At 42.5% G+C, this 19,236-nt stretch overlaps 1 protein-coding gene and 1 non-coding gene across 2 annotated transcripts in view; both read left to right on the top strand.

Moving 5' to 3' along the window:
• Positions 1-5,087: 5,087 nt before the first annotated feature.
• LOC142366963 (U6 spliceosomal RNA) lies at positions 5,088-5,190 on the top strand. Its single transcript, XR_012766943.1, has one exon. It is a non-coding gene; the product is annotated as a U6 spliceosomal RNA (small nuclear RNA).
• A 3,576-nt stretch (positions 5,191-8,766) lies between these two features.
• The window catches only part of LOC142402526 (M1-specific T cell receptor beta chain-like), a 46,258-nt gene continuing 35,788 nt past the window's right edge, over positions 8,767-19,236 (top strand). The window contains exons 1-2 of the mRNA XM_075488052.1: positions 8,767-8,950; positions 9,530-9,835. Of these exons, the coding sequence (XP_075344167.1) occupies positions 8,767-8,950; positions 9,530-9,835 (490 nt within the window). The remainder of the gene's footprint in view (positions 8,951-9,529; positions 9,836-19,236) is intronic.

The following is a 19,236-nucleotide window of genomic DNA, read 5'->3' as shown; positions in this document are numbered from 1 at the left end:
CTGTCCCCTTGCCTGAGTTACAGACGGCGTCTGGCTCAGGAGCTCCATGACTGCTTGATGTAGCTATTTGTGGTTCTGGACGTTGATGAGATATTTTGTGATTTTTTTATTTCAGAATCTCCTTGTATGTTTACTGCTCCTGGCAGTGTTGGATATAGCTCTGCATTTTCAAAGAAATGTAAAACTGTTAATTCAAGCTCTCTCTTTTCCTGTCTCTTTTTGCTTTTGTCCTTTGGTTTGTAAGCTTTAATCCTTTGTTCCATAATCTTACAGGCAGCTTCATTAAAAGTGCCACCTTTTGGCCAGGGTGAGAAATTATTTTTTGTTTGTTTTTCCCATTTTTGAGATATCTTTTTAATATCTTTGGAATGTTCAGGATGCTTGGCGCTGATGGTTATTGTTGGTGTTACATCCATTGTTTCACCTAGTTAGTTCCCTTCTTTTGACTTCCTATTTACTTATTTATTTTTCCCTAATTTTATTTTATTATTATTCTTATTATCCTCCTTTTCTTTTTTTTTCTTTTTTTAAACAACTCTTGAAAGTCAATTTAAATTAACTAATTATTTAACTCTAATCAATGCTAATTTAATGCTCGGCTAAATTTAGCTTAGATGCTGCTAATTATTGGATTGGATATTGTCAATGCTACTGTTAAGGTTAGCCTATGTTAGATTTGAAAGCTTATGATCTAGGTTGGTTTTTTAAAATTAAACCAATGTTAATTCAATGTTAGGCTACTTTAGCTTGTTGCTATTTTAACTTCTAGTTTGGAGTTAGGTTACTATTATTGCTAATGTTAATGTTTGCTAACCAATGCCACTTGATGTTAGCTTCCTAGCTGTTGCTAATAAATGCTAACCTATTGCTAATTAAGATTTAAACCAATATTTGCCTTATTGCTATTGCTAAGCAATGCTAGTTGTGTTTCTGATCAATGCTAATTATGGCTAACGAAATGCTAACAAATGCTAACAAATGCTAACTATTGCTAATCAATGCTACTTATTGCTAATCAATACTAGCTTCCTTGTTGACCAATGCTAATCGAATGCTAATTATGCTATTCAATGCTAATTATGGCTAATCAATGCTAGTGATTGCTAACCAATGCTAATCAATGCTAGTTATTGCTAATCAATACTAACTTTCTTGTTAACCAATGCTAATCACTGCTAAACAATGCTAGTTATTGCTAATCAATACTAATTATTGCTAATCAATACTAGCTGTATTACTAATGCTACCCAATGTTAATTTACTGCTAATCGAAAGCTCAGTTGATGCTTACTCTGTTTGAAGTGACTCAGGCTAAAGGCGTTGTCCCCCCCTTTTGCTCACATCCGGATGCTTCCGATCCAATCCATACACGATGTCTCTCCACCAATCCAGATGATACAATGCACGTCACAGCTACGTCAATTCTGACCAATGACATGAAAATGTTTTTTGACCAATGAAATCTGAACACACCTCTTAATCTACCTCCAATGAAACACGTCTGGGACACGTAACTTCTAACCAATAAAATATGAACACACCTCTAAGCCCGCCTCCAATGAACCACGTGAATTCTAACCAATCAAATATGAACACACCACTAAGCCCGCTTCCCAGGCTGTTGTTAACTCCTCCCAAACATAACAATTGAACCACACCCCAACTCAAAATGGCGTTTGTCACACTTTTGTAGCAAGTTAAGAAAGAGGAAGAAATACAATCTGTCCAGCCGTGGACAGGGAGAAATACAAACCAAACAATACAGAAATAACATTTGCACTATTCTTCACCTCAAAATGGCGTTTGTTAAGAAAGAGAAAGAAATACAATTTAACAGGGAAAAATTGTGGACAGGGAAAAATACAGACCAAAAGATACAGAAACAATGCATAAGCGAAAAACTTTCTTTATCAGGAATGTCAACATTCACGTCGAATGACGTGATGAATCAAATGGCCTAGGGACAGAAACTCTCCCCTAGGAATTGCGAAACCAACATTTACTCGACTGATAACAACTCCGCAATTAGCACACTACCTCAAGAAACTAATAATTATTACAGTTCAACCATAAAGTACTCTGGAAAACAACAAGGAAAGACAATGTGATCACACACGAACATTTGAAGCAGCAGAAAAATGTCAAGGACAAGCGGTGCGCCTCCACACAAGCAGCGTGCCCGCGCAGCACCTCGCTCTCCCCCTGAAAACCAAACACCTTCAACAAGTCTGTTGAAAATAGAACTTTAGAAACCTTAACACAAATTACAGCAGTACTCAATAATTCAATAATAATAAGATACACTCAACCAATATACACAATATTAAAGAAATCAGCACACAGCGTTTAAAAATCACAGCTCATCACTGTAACAACACCTTATTTCAACAAACTATCAATGCGGCAACTATAACAATGAAGCAAATCTGAGTGTCTCTGCACTCACTTAATTTTTTATTTAGCCTAAGATTATAAGTAAGACGTTGTGTTAACTCTATGTGTTAACTCAAAATGACTAAAATACTCAAAAGTCAAGGGATGAGATGAGTTAGAACCTTGATTTCTCACCCAAAATTACTTTTTCTTTTCTTCTTTTTTTAGATTCACATAAAACAGCAGGATTTCACACGCAGTGACACACACATTGACAGAGACAGAGACCGGTCACACTCACACCAAGTCAGTCGATCAAAGTTTTGTGTCAGTCACCGTTCAAATCTTCACAGTTTTAAATGATCAACTTCTTTCATTTAGACTTTTAATTTTTCAGGAGATGTTGGTGTTGGCAATATATGAAATACAAAATGTGTTTTCTCTACAAGCCTTGTGATATGGTCTCTAAGGACCAAGCAACAGATGATGACGTGTAGCTACTTTATCAGCTTCCCTATGACCTCTTATAATAATCTCCTGTGGCCAATTCATGAACGAATTTGAATTTTCTTCTCAAAATGTCTTTATACTGAGGTCTCGGATAACTCCAAAGAGTTCTAAGCAGATATACAATGATATAAACATATATTTAAAATGTGCCCCTTATAAAACTGGATTTTTCATTTCAGAGTTTTCTAGAAAGTCTTATTGATCCAACCGTCAAACTTTTATGTTCGCCAGTCAATCAATTATCAGTATTCGTCTACTCCTTGACTAGTGAAAATGATTTTCACATATATTTAATGAGTCTAATGTACCCCGTACTCCCGTCAGTATTCCTCCCCCCAATGCATTGAAGGATGGCTGATAGACGCAAGAAATACCATGAACGGTTACTCAACAACCTGTTCGCTTCTTTAAAGCTTATCCATTAATCCAGTTTTGAATTCATCCGATTCATTACCTGCCGGAGCGCAGCGACTAGCCCTTCTAAATTACCACCAAAAATACAACAACACATTAGCCAGACCAACTGCTCACAGCTGTCTGCTTTTACAAAACACGTTTCACTGCTGTTTACCCAATTTCTATCTTAATTCAAACATTCGGCACCTCTTGGCCCAGAATTTCCAAAACTATTTCAACAGCCCCCCTGCGCAGAGGAAAACAATGAAATGCTTACCGATGCAGAATCCTCTCTCCACTGTGCTCTTTTGATTTGGGGAAGCCAGAAAAGGCCTGTCCAGCTGTGCACCACCAACAGAAATCCGCTGCGTGATGGTAGGACAAAGATCCAACCTGCCGGCTCTCACAGCTGATGTCGGTTGTCGGGGCACAGAGGACACGCTCCGCCGGGATCCAGACGCAAAATCTCACGAATTCGGGGTCACCATTATTAGCAGATAATGGGACACCAACAGGAAACCTCTAAATCCATGTGACTCTGTGGCAAAATCTAAAAAACAACAGCAAAACATCCATGATGAACTGTTGCAAGTATGGATGTAAAATAAACTTCTGGAAATGATCAGGAAAATCTGGATCAAATGCTTCCATGTGAAACTTGGTGTAATTAAGCAGTTTTCCTCCCTCGAACATGCTATGTTTCACATTTTAGAGTGCCTTACAATAATGTTACCTTCCATGGTTCAACATTATTGTATTCACAAGGATGCAGGAGATAGTTCATGGTCATTTACAGCGAAACAACCCATAGTGTTACACAATCCTTGGCAAAAAAATAAGTAACAAATGCTCTGGGAGGACATTCATTCAGTTTTTATTCTTTGTAGAAAGGAAAACTGAAAATATAAAATAATACAAAACAGTGTCGTCATTCAAAGTGTCATCGTTGACGACATTTTCAACAGATCAAGAGGAGAAAATGTCGCTCAATCATACGAGAAGAAATAAGGAAGCACTTCTTAAATTACATTTCTCAAACAAATCTAAAATCGAAGTCGAAACATTCAAATTAGTCTCCAGTTGAAAGAGAGTGCTCGCAGAGTTGTTTTTCTTTGCTGTACTCAGAGGCACGGCATCAGCAAAGCTGAAGCCCACAGACGGGCGTTAACAGGCGTGGCTGATATCCACCTCTGGCTCTAGGGTCATTCAGTTAGAGGCATTGTCAGAGTGAACTATGGTCACTGAATATCAATAACGCCACAAAGTGACATGGCAACTGTGGAGTAAGCATGCCAGTAAATAAGTGGGTCTGCGCGCATGTGTGTACGTGTGTTTGTGCGCATGCAAATATATGGCGAAGGGAAAGGGGGCCGCAAACATCCCCCATTCCAAAAATCAGGGGCAGACAGGAAGAGCCCCCAGACCCGGGCTACCAGCAGCCCCAATGGAGCACGGAAGAGAGAAACCAGGCAGCCTATCGCAGGAAAGTCATGCTCCAGCCCAGAGGACAGCAGAGGAAGTTCCCGGGTAGAACCCTCACAACTATGGAGAAAAGGAGCCAGGGGGGGAGGGCCCCGCCAGGCACCAGCCACCCGGCAGCAGCCGAGTGCAGGACCAAGAGCCCTGCGTGCCCGAGGACTACACCTCCACCCAGTAGAGGGGCAGTCTGCCCCAGAGGACCAGGCCACCCCAGACAACCTCCCCCAGCACCCACCCCAATGCCCAAGGTGCCCATCTGCAAGAGCAGCAGGGAGGAGCAGAAAGGGGCGAGGAGGGGGTGAGCCTTCCCGACAAGGAGCAGGAGGGGGGGGCAGAGTTCAGGGCACATACGATATAAATTGGAAACGGAGACGATTAGCATGGCCCCTGCGAAAGGATGACACGCAGATTTGTGAGCGTTCCCACAGTTTTTAGTCGAATTGTGTTGCTGTGTTGTTCCATTCCCAACATAGTATACATTACCTCAGTGCCCCTGAGCACACCGGAGCAGCCCCCCCAATGGTAAAGAACCCCACCCCACCCTGCCACCCACGCTGCGGACACCCCAGAGGCCCCAGAGCACTGAGCGAACAATCCACCTCAACGACAGCTGCCCGAAGCAGCCCGTGTCCCCCGTGCTTCCAGAGATTAATGATGGGAAAAAATGCTTCAACCAGGAAGTCATTAGTGAAAACACTGTAAAGGATCATAAAACTCCTTCAAGAAGGTAATTCAGCTCAGTGTCTGACAAAAGATGTTGGTTGTTCCCACTCAGCTGGGTCCAAAATCTGAAGCAAATACAAACTAAATGGGAAGGTTGCAAAAGGGAAACACACAGGTTGACCAAGGAAGACATCATTGGGACAGAAAAGAAAAGAGCAATATATTGTAACCCTGGTTAGAATTAAAACACTCAGAAATACCAGTTTCCTCGAATGAATCATAGTTTTCCTTGCATTGTAGTTGTTTCTCGTCCAGTAGTGGAATTTCTGAGCTTACCTGAACGCATCACCTGCAGGCCTCGTGTGTGAGAAGGTGAGAGAAAGGAAAAAGAAAAGGAGAAGCCTCGTGGAACCGCAGGAAAAGTGTCCCCGTTCGGCGGCCAAAAGTGATGATGTTGTGGAAACTGTCGTTAGAGATTGAGTGTGGAGAGAAACTTACCTGTTAGAAGTGAAACCGATCCCGGGAGCAACTCGGACGAGTGTTTTCCCAGACTTTTCGGAACTATTTTGGTGAGTTAGCTGCACCGATAGCTCGTTAGCTCAATTAGCAGTATCATTCTGGGTTAGTACACAAGAAAGCCACCCAGAATAGTCAAATGTTAATGGTACTGAAAAATGTTTTTTTTTGTGATACTGTGACGATATGTTGTTATTGTGTGTTACCGTGACGAATGTGTAGCAATTTACCAGCTGTTAGCTCAGCTGCGGCCTGTTAAGGAGGCCGAGCACGGTTCCACAGCTGTCGCTCAGATTGCTAAAATGATGCAGCATTTCAAGTGTTTCATATTCCTGTAGCTAAGTTGTTTATATTTCATTTAATGAGCTGTATTGTTAATGTGCACTAGGAAAAAAAGTAAAGACAGTCAATTAAGCTGATGAATAATTACGCTGCATGTTATGCAGGCTGGTTTTGTTTGAGGGACGAATTCCTCCGCTCAACTGTGATCCACACCACCACTGTTGCCGCATGGAGACTGGTCCCGATGAACCATGAGTCTCCACTGATGTGTGGTAGAACAGGACCCAGTCCTGAGGAGTCACACATTTTATTTGCACTTTCTTTTCTGAGATCTCAGTATTTTTTTACTTGTTTCTATTTTTTTTTTTTCCCAAAAAAACCAACTGACAAAGGAACCTAAAGAACTGTTTTCCTTGGAGGATCCTGAAGGACAGTAAACTGAAGCAAACAGTGGAAAACGGGGAATAAAAAGGACAATTCAACCCATTTAAGGGGAAAGAGACATTTTTATTTTATTTTATCTTTATTATTTTCTATACCAGTACTCACTTGTTTCAGCTAATTTCATTTCATTCTGTGAATTATTATTATTTTTTTAAGAACTGCATTTCATTTAATGTGTGTAAAAACTGAACGTTGCAATATAAACATTCATACCATATTTTGTGTTGTGTGTTATGTGAGGTGGAGATCAATGCTCTCATGCTTCAGTGCTACTGCCAGTCTCCTTAGGCCTATTTCAGACCAGGGCGGCAAAGCGTGGCGGAACGGAAGCGATTTTCACCGGCGGAGGTGAAAATACATGGAAACAGATCTGTCCTTGCACACCGACGCGGCGGTAGTCGGGCGGTAGCGGCGCGGTAGCGGCGCGGAGACGCCTCCGTCCCGCGCTGCTTTTGGAAAATAGAACTCGAGCGGAATTTGGACGGCAGCGGCCGGCGGTGTCCCGTTGAAATGAATGGGGAATGCAGACAGGGCTGGAGCAGAACGGCCGCGGACTGTCCGGTGTGAAAAGCCAAGTTGAACACACCGCCTGATAACCGGCGTAAGACTGCCGTCGTTTCGCTGCCGCCACGCCACGCTCTGGTCTGAAATCGGCCTTAGTCGAACTTATTTGATTAGATAGAACCCAAGAAGACTAAAGCCCCATACACACACGTCGCTGCTATTTACTCGCTCAGCGAGTGAAGTCAATAGAATGTCTATGTGTTCACGCGAGGCGAGTACAAGCGATGCGATGTGGGCGGATTCCGAGATGAACATATTTCAACTTCGAGCGACGCGAGTAAAAGCGAGTAGCCAATTAAAATGCAGAATACAGATTATTGACAGGTGACGTTCCCCCAGTGTTCTCCAAACAGTGGCCACCCAACTTCTACACACCAAGTCAGCAAAAGCACCCAAGCGAGTGGCGAGTAGGCGAGTTAGCGAGTAAATAGCAGCGACGTGTGTGTATGGGGCTTTAGAGAAAGGTTACAATATCATAAAAAAGTAATTAAAAAAACATGCTGTTAGAACAGAAAATGCACAACAACAGAAATTAAATACAAATAAAAGTCAATATTTAAGTCTGAACCGTGAGAATCTAAAAGCCAAAAGTAAACCATCATAAACGCCTAAACAGCAGAAAACAAGGCTGCTGTGGGCTGGAGAGAAGCAGTGATGGAGTGTGGATGACTGGATGAAAGAAATATTAAGGGATGAATCCTGAATCTGCGTTTGGCGAGGAGGTGATGCCGGAATTTGTTTAGTTTATAATTTATTCCATAAAAGCAGTTATAAAAGCCAGAGGAACTGAGATGTTATTTTAATTTAATTCATTTTAATGTCAGCTGTGCTTTATGAAACCAGAATGTTCAGATGTTACAGAATAATGCTGTGTCATTGTTATTATCACTTTGTCTAATATATCAAATTATAGATCATTAAAATAAAATAAAGACTCCCGACAGATTCCCAACAGGGCCGAATATTTTACAAATGACCTTTTGTGGTCAGACTTTCTATTCCACAGATAAATTCAGAAACGCACAGTTACAGTGGTAATTGTACGTTTACATGGTATATATGTAGAGGTGTTGTACATTCTGTCGGATTAGCCACACCAGTGTCTGCTCTGTGTAAATCAGCATCAACACACTGAACAGCAGAGAGCAGTGATAACACACTGACATGGATACAGTAGCTGGAAGCTCCTCCCTTCTCATTACAAATGTAGAGGAAAAGTAGATCTCCAGTTCAGTGTGTTTTCGCTCAGAAGCCACAGATTATATCAATTCTATCCATGTTTATTTTAGTCTATCTGGTCAGAAATGTTCACGCTGCTTTTTTCTTTGTTCTTACTTGCAGGTAAGAATCATGAGATGTGTGTACCTCCTCATTGCTCCGGCAGACCTTTGCTTTGTGTCTACATTCTGATTCTGTTTTTATTTTACAGACATTGTTCTATCATCACTTGTCATCCAGCAATCACCTGTGGCTCTTCTGATTAAGCCTGGACAAGAGGCCAGTCTTGAATGTTACCATGGAGATAGTAACTATGCCGACATGCTTTGGTACAAGTCAGCAGCAGGAGGCCAGCGGGCCATGGACCTGATTGGACACCTTTATAATGAAAACCCAAAGACATTTGATAACCGCTTTACCATAACCGGCCATTCAAAGGCCAAAGCGCAGCTTGTTATCTCCAATGTCAGCCTGTCAGACACTGCAAAGTATTTCTGTGCAGCGAGTCAGCACAGTGTTTCAGCTCGTCTGGCTCCTTTACAAAAAGCTGGAGGCTCATAGCGACACACGTGCCCCTGCATCAAGCTGCTCGCTGCAGAAGAACTGAGACTTTGGCTTCTTTCTGTGCTGCAAAGCCAAAAGAGAAATGTGGCACAAATAATTAGTATTATTACAAATGATTGACCTCAAAACTGGAAACCGAACAGCACCTGTGACCACCAAATGAAAAATGAGCTCACTTTGTTCTCTTTGATGTATTTATCGTTGCAAATGTGCTGATGTCATTTCCTCCCTACAGATGTCAGGTGTTGGCCCTCTGTCTTTCCATTCATTTGGTTCCCTCTTCTAAAGTCCTGATGGCTCCAAGCTTTACCACCTTGGCATTCATTGTATTCTAGGCTGCAGGTAAAACTGATACAAAGAAAAAACACATCCCACTTTACTCTTAGTCGGTCTGTGATAGAGAAATTTCAGTTGCTCCATATTTACATCTTTTTAACCCTGAAGAAAACTATTTCTTCAAAGTATTCAGGCAGTGGATTTGATTCTTAATGATTTTTTCTTTCTCCTTTCGTTGTATCAGGGTTAGGGTCAGGGTCTGTGTGGATCACCCAGTGGCCGCAATACATCGCCAGCCGTCCCGGTGGTCCGGCAGAAATGCACTGCTACCAAAATGACTCTGATTATGAATACCTGTACTGGTACAGACAACTGAGGGGAAAAGGTTTTCAGCTGATGGTGATTGTACTAGCTGGCACTGCAACCTTTGAAGAAGGATTCAAATCCGGCTTTCAGGCAGCAAAACTGAATGAGAAGCAGTGGTCTCTGACAATATCCAGCATCCAGGAGGCAGATGAAGCTGTTTATCTGTGTGCGGCCAGGCCACACAGTGCTGTGGAAGACCTCAGGACGGTGACAAGAACATACTGTGGAGAGGCTGTTCATTGTTCTGACACCTGACTGTCATTCATAGTCAAACCAAGGAAGAAAGAAAACCACACTGTGGAACAGACTGGAACTGAAACTATTACTATCTATTCTTTGTTACTAACTCCTAAAGACAGGATGTAAGAAAATGGCAAGAAATAACACACTAAATATATTCAACCAATAGGTGGAGGCACAGCACATGGCATGCAGCCTTCGTCATGAGCGTGGGTTGATATCTCAGCCAACAAACACAGCGCCCTCCGTCTTTACCCCGATCAACCCTTCCCCAACAGAACTACATGACAATGCTCTCATCTATGCAAACATTTGGTTTCCTCTTCATCTGGATCTCATGTAAGATCTCAAATGTTCCTCTGAACTTTCCTGTTTAATGCAGATTTGGCACTGAGCCACTGTTTGATGCTGATTTCTCCACAGGTCAGGTGAGTGCTGTTACATTTCACCAGTCTTCTCCTCACATAGTGAGGCAGAGCAGTGAGGTCCACATTAACTGCAGCCATGACGATAGCTCCCTCATAGTGATGCTCTGGTATCAGCATAACTGGGACAACAACTCAATGACGCTCATCGGGTACGGCTATGAAAGCTCTCAGACCTACGAAGGTCAGTTTGAAAAACAGTACAAGCTGACACGAAGAAACGCAGTGGAAGGAGCTCTGACTATACGGAAGGCGGATCTGTCCCACTCAGCTGTTTACTACTGCGCTGCCAGTACACAGTGATGTGGTTTAATGCTGCTCCCTCACCCAAAACCCTCAGCTTGTCTTGTACATGTGATGTGTGTGTGTTTGCACATAAGGATGTGTCTTTTTACAGACTGGCACTGGAGCAGCAGCTCAAACCAGCAGGATGCATCCCACCATCATCCTATCTCTTCTCATCTTGCTTCCATGTAATGTTATCATGCCTTGAAATGAACAAAAAGAAAACAAAACTAGCTAATTGTTTTGTTCAATTCTTCATCAATTACTTAATCCACTGAGCAAGGACTTCAAAGAATTGTTTTTTAATCTGTGTTTTATCTGCAGATCGAGCAGAGAGTGTGAAATTCCAGCCATCCCATCCGATAATAGTCCACGACAAGGAAACCGTGGATTTCAAATGCAGTCATGATGATAATGCTCTCGCTGTAATGCTCTGGTACCAGAAAAAGGAGAGTGGTCTGATTGATCTAATGGGATACAGCTATACTGGCTCTGACCCAGTGTATGAGAAGCACTTTGCAACTCATTTTAAGATTACAAGGAAAGACATCCAAACAGGAGGTCTGATTATTAGCAGTGCAAACCTGTCAGACTGCTGTGTATTTCTGCGCTGCCAGCACAGAGTGATGTGGTCTAATGAGAAACCATCACTAAAACCTGCTCCTTTTTCTGCTGTTTTCAACATCTTGAGTGGAGGTTGCATCAGGCGAGCAAGTGCCTCAATACACATATACCAAGAATTTTCACAAAGCTAGAATAAGTAAAGTTTTAAAAAAGACATGCTGCTCATATTGTTATCAAACACTGGATAAGCAAGATTCTGACAGATGTTACGATGTTTCTACACCTGATTATGTTGTTTCTAGAAACTTCTTCCACATTTTTGCTCCACCATGTGTCTCATATTCGATTTTCGATTTTTTTTTAAATATGCAAACATTTGACATCTACATTAGCTGTAAGTTTCTTGTTCATTCTGAGGAGTAGATGTTTACCATTTTGAAAAAAAAACAACCTTTTTTCTAAGTTTGAGTGGCTGATGCAAAGAAGGCCCACCAATCAGTCCAGCCTGATACTGAGTAGGTTCCCTTATCCATCAGAACAGCTCTGACCAGTCAGGGCATGAACAAGAAACATCTACAGGTGTGCTGGGGTATCTGATACAGACAGTGCTTTTAATGTTACGCTTGATTATTTCATCTGTTCCCATACGCATAAAGATGAAGATGCACATTTTTACAAACTGCACCTTTACAAAACCCCTAAATATGCTCAACAAATGGATCCCAATATCTGGTCCCGTTTCTTCTTCAAACAAAACAATTTGTCGACATCTTTCAGGACTAAAGGCTTATGTTAAGATGGATCTTGTTTCTTCAGTCGTTTTTAAGCTCTAACATTTGAAATGTCTCCATGTAAGCCTTGCAAGGGGGTGAAAAATGTATCCAAACTGAATGAAACCTGTTGTAAGAACCCCTGGTTCACTTTACATCATTTGTCCCAGAGGGCAGCAACAATTAGCTCAGCTAAGCAAACACCTCCCACCAAATCCCAATACTTTTTAGCTAAATTTACCTTAGTTTTTTAGCTTAATTTAGTAAATTGCAACATTTGTAGACGGGGAAAGTATTTCAGTGGAGTAAGCCTTCTGCAGAATCACAGAAAGCTCAGGCCCAAGTTTCACAGATGAGGAGTCCAGGAAAATACATTGAAATACAGTATGAAGTGAACAGGAAAAGACAGTTGTTCATGCAGTTCTGCTCAGACATGAACAATTAAAGGAATGCAGTCGCTTACAAATGGTCAGTTTACACAAGGTTTGTCACAATAAATTGGTCCCAAAGAGGATATGGAGTTGGACAGATGAGATCATTTAGCAGGTAGCCGGAGATGTTTTGAATTTTCTGCATTAACCGAGCATATCCAACTGATTCCTAGCTCTCATCATCATCATCAAGCACGTTCCTCAGACCAGCCAATTAGGAGTGCTCATAAAAAGTATTTAATACAAAAAAAATAAATCTGAAAATAACTTTGCATTAAAGCTGGATCTAAAATTAAATAAGTAAAGTCTTTCTTTTTTCTAAGAGAATTTATATGATTATAGGTGGTCATTTCCTGGGTGAACAGTTGATCCATCTGGATGTTACTGGGAGGATTTCTTACATTTTACATTGGCAGTCACAATGGGTGGGTGCGAGGCGTAGAAGGACACGGATGCGGACTTCAGAGGTAAAAGCAAACTGATTTATTATTTAAAAAAAAAAAAGTTAACACAAAGCGCGGCTGAGCCGGATGACAAAAACTAGACTGAGAAAAAACAAAACATGACTGTGACTGTTACTGTGAGAAAACAAAAGACTTAGCTTAGTATGACTTGGCTTGACTTGAGACCATGAGTGACGGTGAGGATCTGGCAAAGTGCACGGAGAAACCTGGAAACTAAATACTGAGGAGGGTGATTGGTGAGTGAGTGCAGCTGATGGGGAAAACACAGGTGAGGGAAGTGAAGCTGATGGCAGGGCAGTAGAAAGACTGAGGTGGCATATCATGGCTAAAACTAAAAACAAGACCTGAAACTAAAACTTAACAAAACTAAGACATGAAAAACTAAAACATGGTAAAACTAAGAACTTAAACAGAAACTAAAAACGTGGCAAAAACCCACAGACATGACACACAGCGTAACTGCTGCTTCAGATGTTTGCCTTGACCAACAGAAGCTTCAGGGACACACTTACTGGGAACTTATTATGGGGGAATCTCATTATCTGCAACGAACCTTAAAGGGGAACTCCGGGGCATTTGAAGCGTGTTTCCATTGCTAGAGGTTGTCAAATACTGCTAGTAGGACACAGAGAGATGCGTATCTGCGCTCCCTGTGTGAAGATCGCTCTGTCCGCACACCCTGTCATGCGAGGCTAATACGTGGTGGCTAAGGGGCAAGCGCTAACCCTTCCACGTAAAACAACAACTTGCACACTGCAGAAACGTCACACCACTTTATAACCCATCCGACAATAAAGTCACAACCCTTACCATCAAAACCATATGCATGGTTCTCACATTACTGGCATGGGGACGTTACAAAACAACTTTATAAACAGCATGTCACTCACCGGCTGGTTGTAGGCTCGCGCATGTGAAAGCCCAAAAGAGTCGATGAAGAATAATCCCATATACAAAACAATTATATTCTCTAGAAAAACTGCGTTCAAGTATTTAAAACATTACAACAATACATGCCCAGTAATATTGTTGTAATGTTTTAAATACTTGAACGCAGTTTTTCTAGAGAATATAATTGTTTTGTATATGGGATTATTCTTCATCGACTCTTTTGGGCTTTCACATGCGCGAGCCTACAACCAGCCGGTGAGTTACATGCTGTTTATAAAGTTGTTTTGTAACGTCCCCATGCCAGTAATGTGAGAACCATGCATATGGTTTTGATGGTAAGGGTTGTGACTTTATTGTCGGATGGGTTATAAAGTGGTGTGACGTTTCTGCTGTGTGCAAGTTGTTGTTTTACGTGGAAGGGTTAGCGCTTGCCCCTTAGCCACCACGTATTAGCCTCGCATGACATGCTGTGCGGACAGAGCGATCTTCACACAGGGAGCGCAGATACGCATCTCTCTGTGTCCTACTAGCAGTATTTGACAACCTCTAGCAATGGAAACACGCTTCAAATGCCCCGGAGTTCCCCTTTAACTTCAGATGAATCTGGAATTTCTTTCCACTTCCAAGGTTGCTCCTGCTTTTTGCTTTGCTATTAGCATCAAATCTCATTCTTAGGTATATAGTTACCTGCAATATATAATAATGTTAGATGTCCGCATCTCTTAATTAATTCCAGATGGTACAGGCAACTGCTTTTTAAAAGTTTTAGTTCCACTGAAAGATGATAGCGTTGCCTGCAAATTGTCGTTTATAATAAGTTAATGAAGGTCTTCTTTACTTTCCCTGATGCCATCATGTAATCATGTGACTTTCACCTTCTTCCTGTTATGTTGAACAGGGTTTGTTCTCAGCTTCTCTGTCAGCGGAAGACGGCTCATCAGACAACATGCTTCTGACAGTCTTTGGTCTCTGTCTGCTTTTACATTCAGGTGGGTGCTTGAACACCAAGTCTTTCAATGATCGATATTTTCAAGTTTCTGCTGTGCACGTTACTGTGGAACAACATTAAAAATGGATTCCTTCATGTGCTGCAGGTCTGGCAGTTCAAGTGCTTCAGTCTGGAGATCAATTATCTCACCCAGGAGACGCCCTGATTTTAGAGTGCAGCCTGGGACGAGGGTTCAGCATGGGTAGCCACACCATGTCCTGGTACCGACAGAACCACTGTGGAGCTCAGATGGAGTTTGTCATCAAAGAGTACCAGGAAACAGTTGGACACTACCAGTCATCGCTCGATGCAGCCAAAAACAGCTTCTCTCTTCAGATTAGTGAGCTGTTTCTGAATGACAGCAGCATCTATTACTGTGCTGCCAGTCACAGTGATGCACACAGAGCAGACACTCGTACAAATAACAGCAAACCACCACACACTGCACACCGGCAGGAAGGAGCTGTGGTTTATTTGCTTTTGAAAGTTATGTTCCCAAATCCAGTTAAAACACACTACTGCTCAGAGAAATTGCAAAATCATCCCATGTTGCATCTCAGACGTTACAGGCGTTAGTTAACAAGGTAAATGTTAAAGTCCATGACAGTACAATCAGAAAAAGACTCAACAAGTACGACTTGTTTGGAAGGGCTGCAGGAGAAAGCTTACTCTCTGCCTGGACATGACAGAGTGGCTTAAGTTTGCAAAGTTGCCTCTGAACAGGCAGCAACAAGCACCTCATACCAACTGTAAGCACGGTGGTGGAGGGCTGACAGTGTGGAATTGATTCACAACCGCAGGGCCTGGACATCTTGCTGCCTCTTTCACAAGTGTGCATTGCGTTCTGGGAGAAAAAGTGATGTCTTTGTTAACCCGCCGCTGCTCCTCCTCATAAGTCACACATGTCAAACAGAGCTGGCTCTGCCCAGTATGTGCTGTTTCACACATTTATCTCAGTCAGAAAGCTATATTGTCATTGCATCTTCCACACAGAACAACATGACAGTGTCTCTCCTGCAGAAGAACTGCAAACATTCACCTACATTTACACTCCCACCTTCCCATCTTCCCCAAACCCACACACACACGCACACACCCATTTAAATACTCCAGAATAAAAGGAATAAGGGCAAATATAAAGCATTTTATGGTCAAGCCATAAAATAAAGTGACTTGTGACAGATATAAAGTGGCTATGGCCTTCAGTCTATAGTGACAGTGGCTTGTTATGATGTCACAGAGGGAATGGGAAGGGCTGTTGAGAATTTATTTGTTATGAAGAGAATTTATTTAGAGCAGATGATTTAAAAGGAATAGTTAAAAGCAACATTTAATAAGTTAGTTATGTCATAAGTAAGTGTTAAGAATAACAGTTCATGTGTCAGATATGGGATTAGATTAAAAAGAGACTTTAGGTCATTTAAGTTGGGATATACTTAGGAAATGGACTTCATTACCCATGGGACATGGTGCGTGTTACGTTATACACGCAGTGCTTAAGGTCGGGCAGCGGCCATTTTTTATGTTGTTAAGGATGCTGACAATTCAAGCCAACCACTCGCTGTATATGTTAAGTTCTTTATTACAGTAAACATTTGAAACGAACGGACGTCTCCCTTCGTTATTTTAGCCGCCATCAACATTATTCAGAACATTTTGGTGCCGAAAAACCCGCGAAGTAGAACGAGATGGCTGACGACCCGGCTGAAGAGAGACCACTTGTAGCGGAGCAAGGAGAAAGGGCGAGAAGGAAACATCGGATGATTCGTAGCTCCACTACGCGACTGATCAACCAGATTGATGTTGAACTGCGAAAGGAAGACCAACAGAGGGATCTCAACCGTGTGCGGGAGATGTTAGCTGTATTGTCGGCAAAGGAGGACACTTTGCGCGAGCTTGACAACATAGTGGAGGAACACACTTCACTGGAAGATGTGGAGGCGGAGATTGAACTCGCAGAAGATTACAGAGACCGCGTTGAGGTAAAGACGCGTGCTCACCGAGTGATCAGTGAGAATGTGAGTAACCCCCCGCCTACTTGGCAAAGTGATGCTAGTACTGCGAATAGACAGACAGTGAGACTGCCAAAATTACAAATTGACAAGTTCAACGGAGATGTAAGCTTATGGCAGGAATTTTGGAGCCAGTATGAGACTGCTATTCATAACAGCAGTGCACTCTGCAAGAAAGAGAAGTTTGCCTACCTGAAAACTTATCTTACTGGAACAGCTGCAAAGTCAGTAGCAGGGCTCACACGGACAGACAGTAATTATGATGCTGCAATCGAATTACTTCAAAAAAGATTTGGAAGGAAAGATCTCATTGTAAATGCACACATGTCAAAGCTACAGAATCTCACTCCTGTAAAGAGATCATCTGATGTCACTGCCTTAAGACAGCTGTATGATGAATGTGAAATTCAAACCAGAAGCCTAAAATCATTTGGAGTGGTATCAGACACGTATGGTGGAATGTTATGCCCACTATTGCTCCAGATGATGCCAGATGACATGGCTCTTGAATACAGCTGTCAAAGAGGTGACAATGATGAGTGGAAAGTGGACAATGTGCTTAAATTCCTCCAGACAGAGGTTCAGACCCGAGAGAGAACTGTACAAATGATGAAATCATTTAATCAGAGAGAAAGCCAGTTCACTAATAAATTCAGCAGCAAATCACATTCAGCTAGTGACATGAAAGTAAAGAAACCAAATATGACATCTGCAGCTGCGCTACACATTACTGAACAGAAAGTCAACAATTGCTTGTTTTGTGATAGTACTGAACACAAATCCGAGAAATGTCCAGACCACGATGTGCCAGCACGCAAAGAAAAACTGAAAAGGCTAGGCAGGTGCTTTGTGTGTCTGGGATCCAAACACATTGCTAAGTTTTGCAAGACGAAGGGTGTGTCATGTGCCACATGTGGTAGCAGACATCATGCAGCCGTGTGTGAGAAAAATCTGGCACCCCCACCTGATGTGTCGGCCAACACAGACACACTTGTAACCTCAGTAATTCCTAAAGCAGAGAACACAGTGCTGCTACAGACCACCAAGGCATGGGCCGTAGGGCCCACAAGCAGGAAGATGGTCCGCTGCTTGCTAGATGGAGGCAGTCAGGGGAGTTTCGTGCATGAGAATGTAGTGAAGGAGCTACAGCTACCTGTTACCAGCCAAGGAACGCTTACTCTTCACACATTTGGCTCCTCTACTCCAACGACGGTGAGTCGCAACATAGTGAAGCTCAGCTTGGAGAATGTGTGGGATAAGCAGCAGAGAATTGAAATAGAAGCTGTTGTGACACCACAAGTGTGCACAGCACTGATGAAGGTTCCAGGTGAACACATACAGAAAGAGATGAAAAGAAGAGGTCTCCAGTTAGCTGACTGTGATGGAGATTACAAACCTTAAATTTCTGTGCTAATTGGCTCCGATTATTACTGGCAGATAGTGTCAGGCCGAGTGGAAAGACTGACCAAGAGCCTAGTGGCACTAGAGAGCACATTTGGATGGGCAGTGCAAGGCCCAATGGCAGTGTCCAGCATGACAGAGTCAACATGCATGAACATACTGCTCAGCAATGATGCACAGATGGACAAACAACTGCATGCGTTCTGGGAGCTTGAGTCCCTGGGCATCACAAGTGAGAAGCCTGAGAGCCCAGAGGATGCGGAAGCATTGCAGCGGTTTGAAGAAACCTCCATTCTCAAGGACGGGCGTTACCAAGTGGAGTTGCCATGGCGACAAGATCATCCACCACTTAAAGACAACTACCGCATAGCCAAAAAGAGACTGGAGTGTTTGAAAAGGAAACTGAGCAAAGATGTCACCCTGTACAGCAGATACAACAAAGTCGTGGAAGACTACCTAAAGCAAGGAATGGCTGAGGATGTGCCAAAGGAGCGTGCATCACCGCAAGACACTCAGACATACTACTTACCCCATCATGCTGTACTGAGGGAAGACAAGGCGACAACAAAACTGCGAGTCGTATTCGATGCTTCATCTCACGAAGATGGAAGTCCCTCACTGAACGACTGTCTCTTAACCGGCCCCAATCTGAATCCAGATCTGATGAGTGTCTTGATCAAGTTTAGACTGCATGAAGTTGCTTATATGGCAGACATCAAGAAAGCATTTCTGCAGATTTCACTCACAGAAAGAGATCGGGACGCCGTGAGATTCCTATGGTTCACAGGTCCACCAACACAGGACAAGGACATGAAGCTGCGCATGCTCAGAATGACGAGGGTGGTGTTTGGAGCTTTGTCAAGCCCATTCCTACTCGCAGCCACCATTAGGAAGCATCTGAGACAGTACGAATCAGAACACCCAAAGGTGGTAGAAATCATCAGCTCCTTACTGTATGTCAATAACTTTATTTCAAGTTCAAGTGAGGTGACAGAGGCCTATACAGTGACAAAAACGGCCAAGAACATAATGTCTGAAGCAGGCATGGAGCTATGCAAATGGATGACGAACTCTGCTGAGCTCAAAGAGAAATGGCAGGAGAGCTCGATGGATT

This window comes from Odontesthes bonariensis, chromosome 17 (genome assembly GCF_027942865.1).
Source record: "Odontesthes bonariensis isolate fOdoBon6 chromosome 17, fOdoBon6.hap1, whole genome shotgun sequence".
In the NCBI taxonomy this organism is placed as follows: domain Eukaryota; kingdom Metazoa; phylum Chordata; class Actinopteri; order Atheriniformes; family Atherinopsidae; genus Odontesthes; species Odontesthes bonariensis.
The sequence above is the reverse complement of the archived record's forward strand: the minus strand, read 5'-3'. Positions and strand labels throughout refer to the sequence as shown.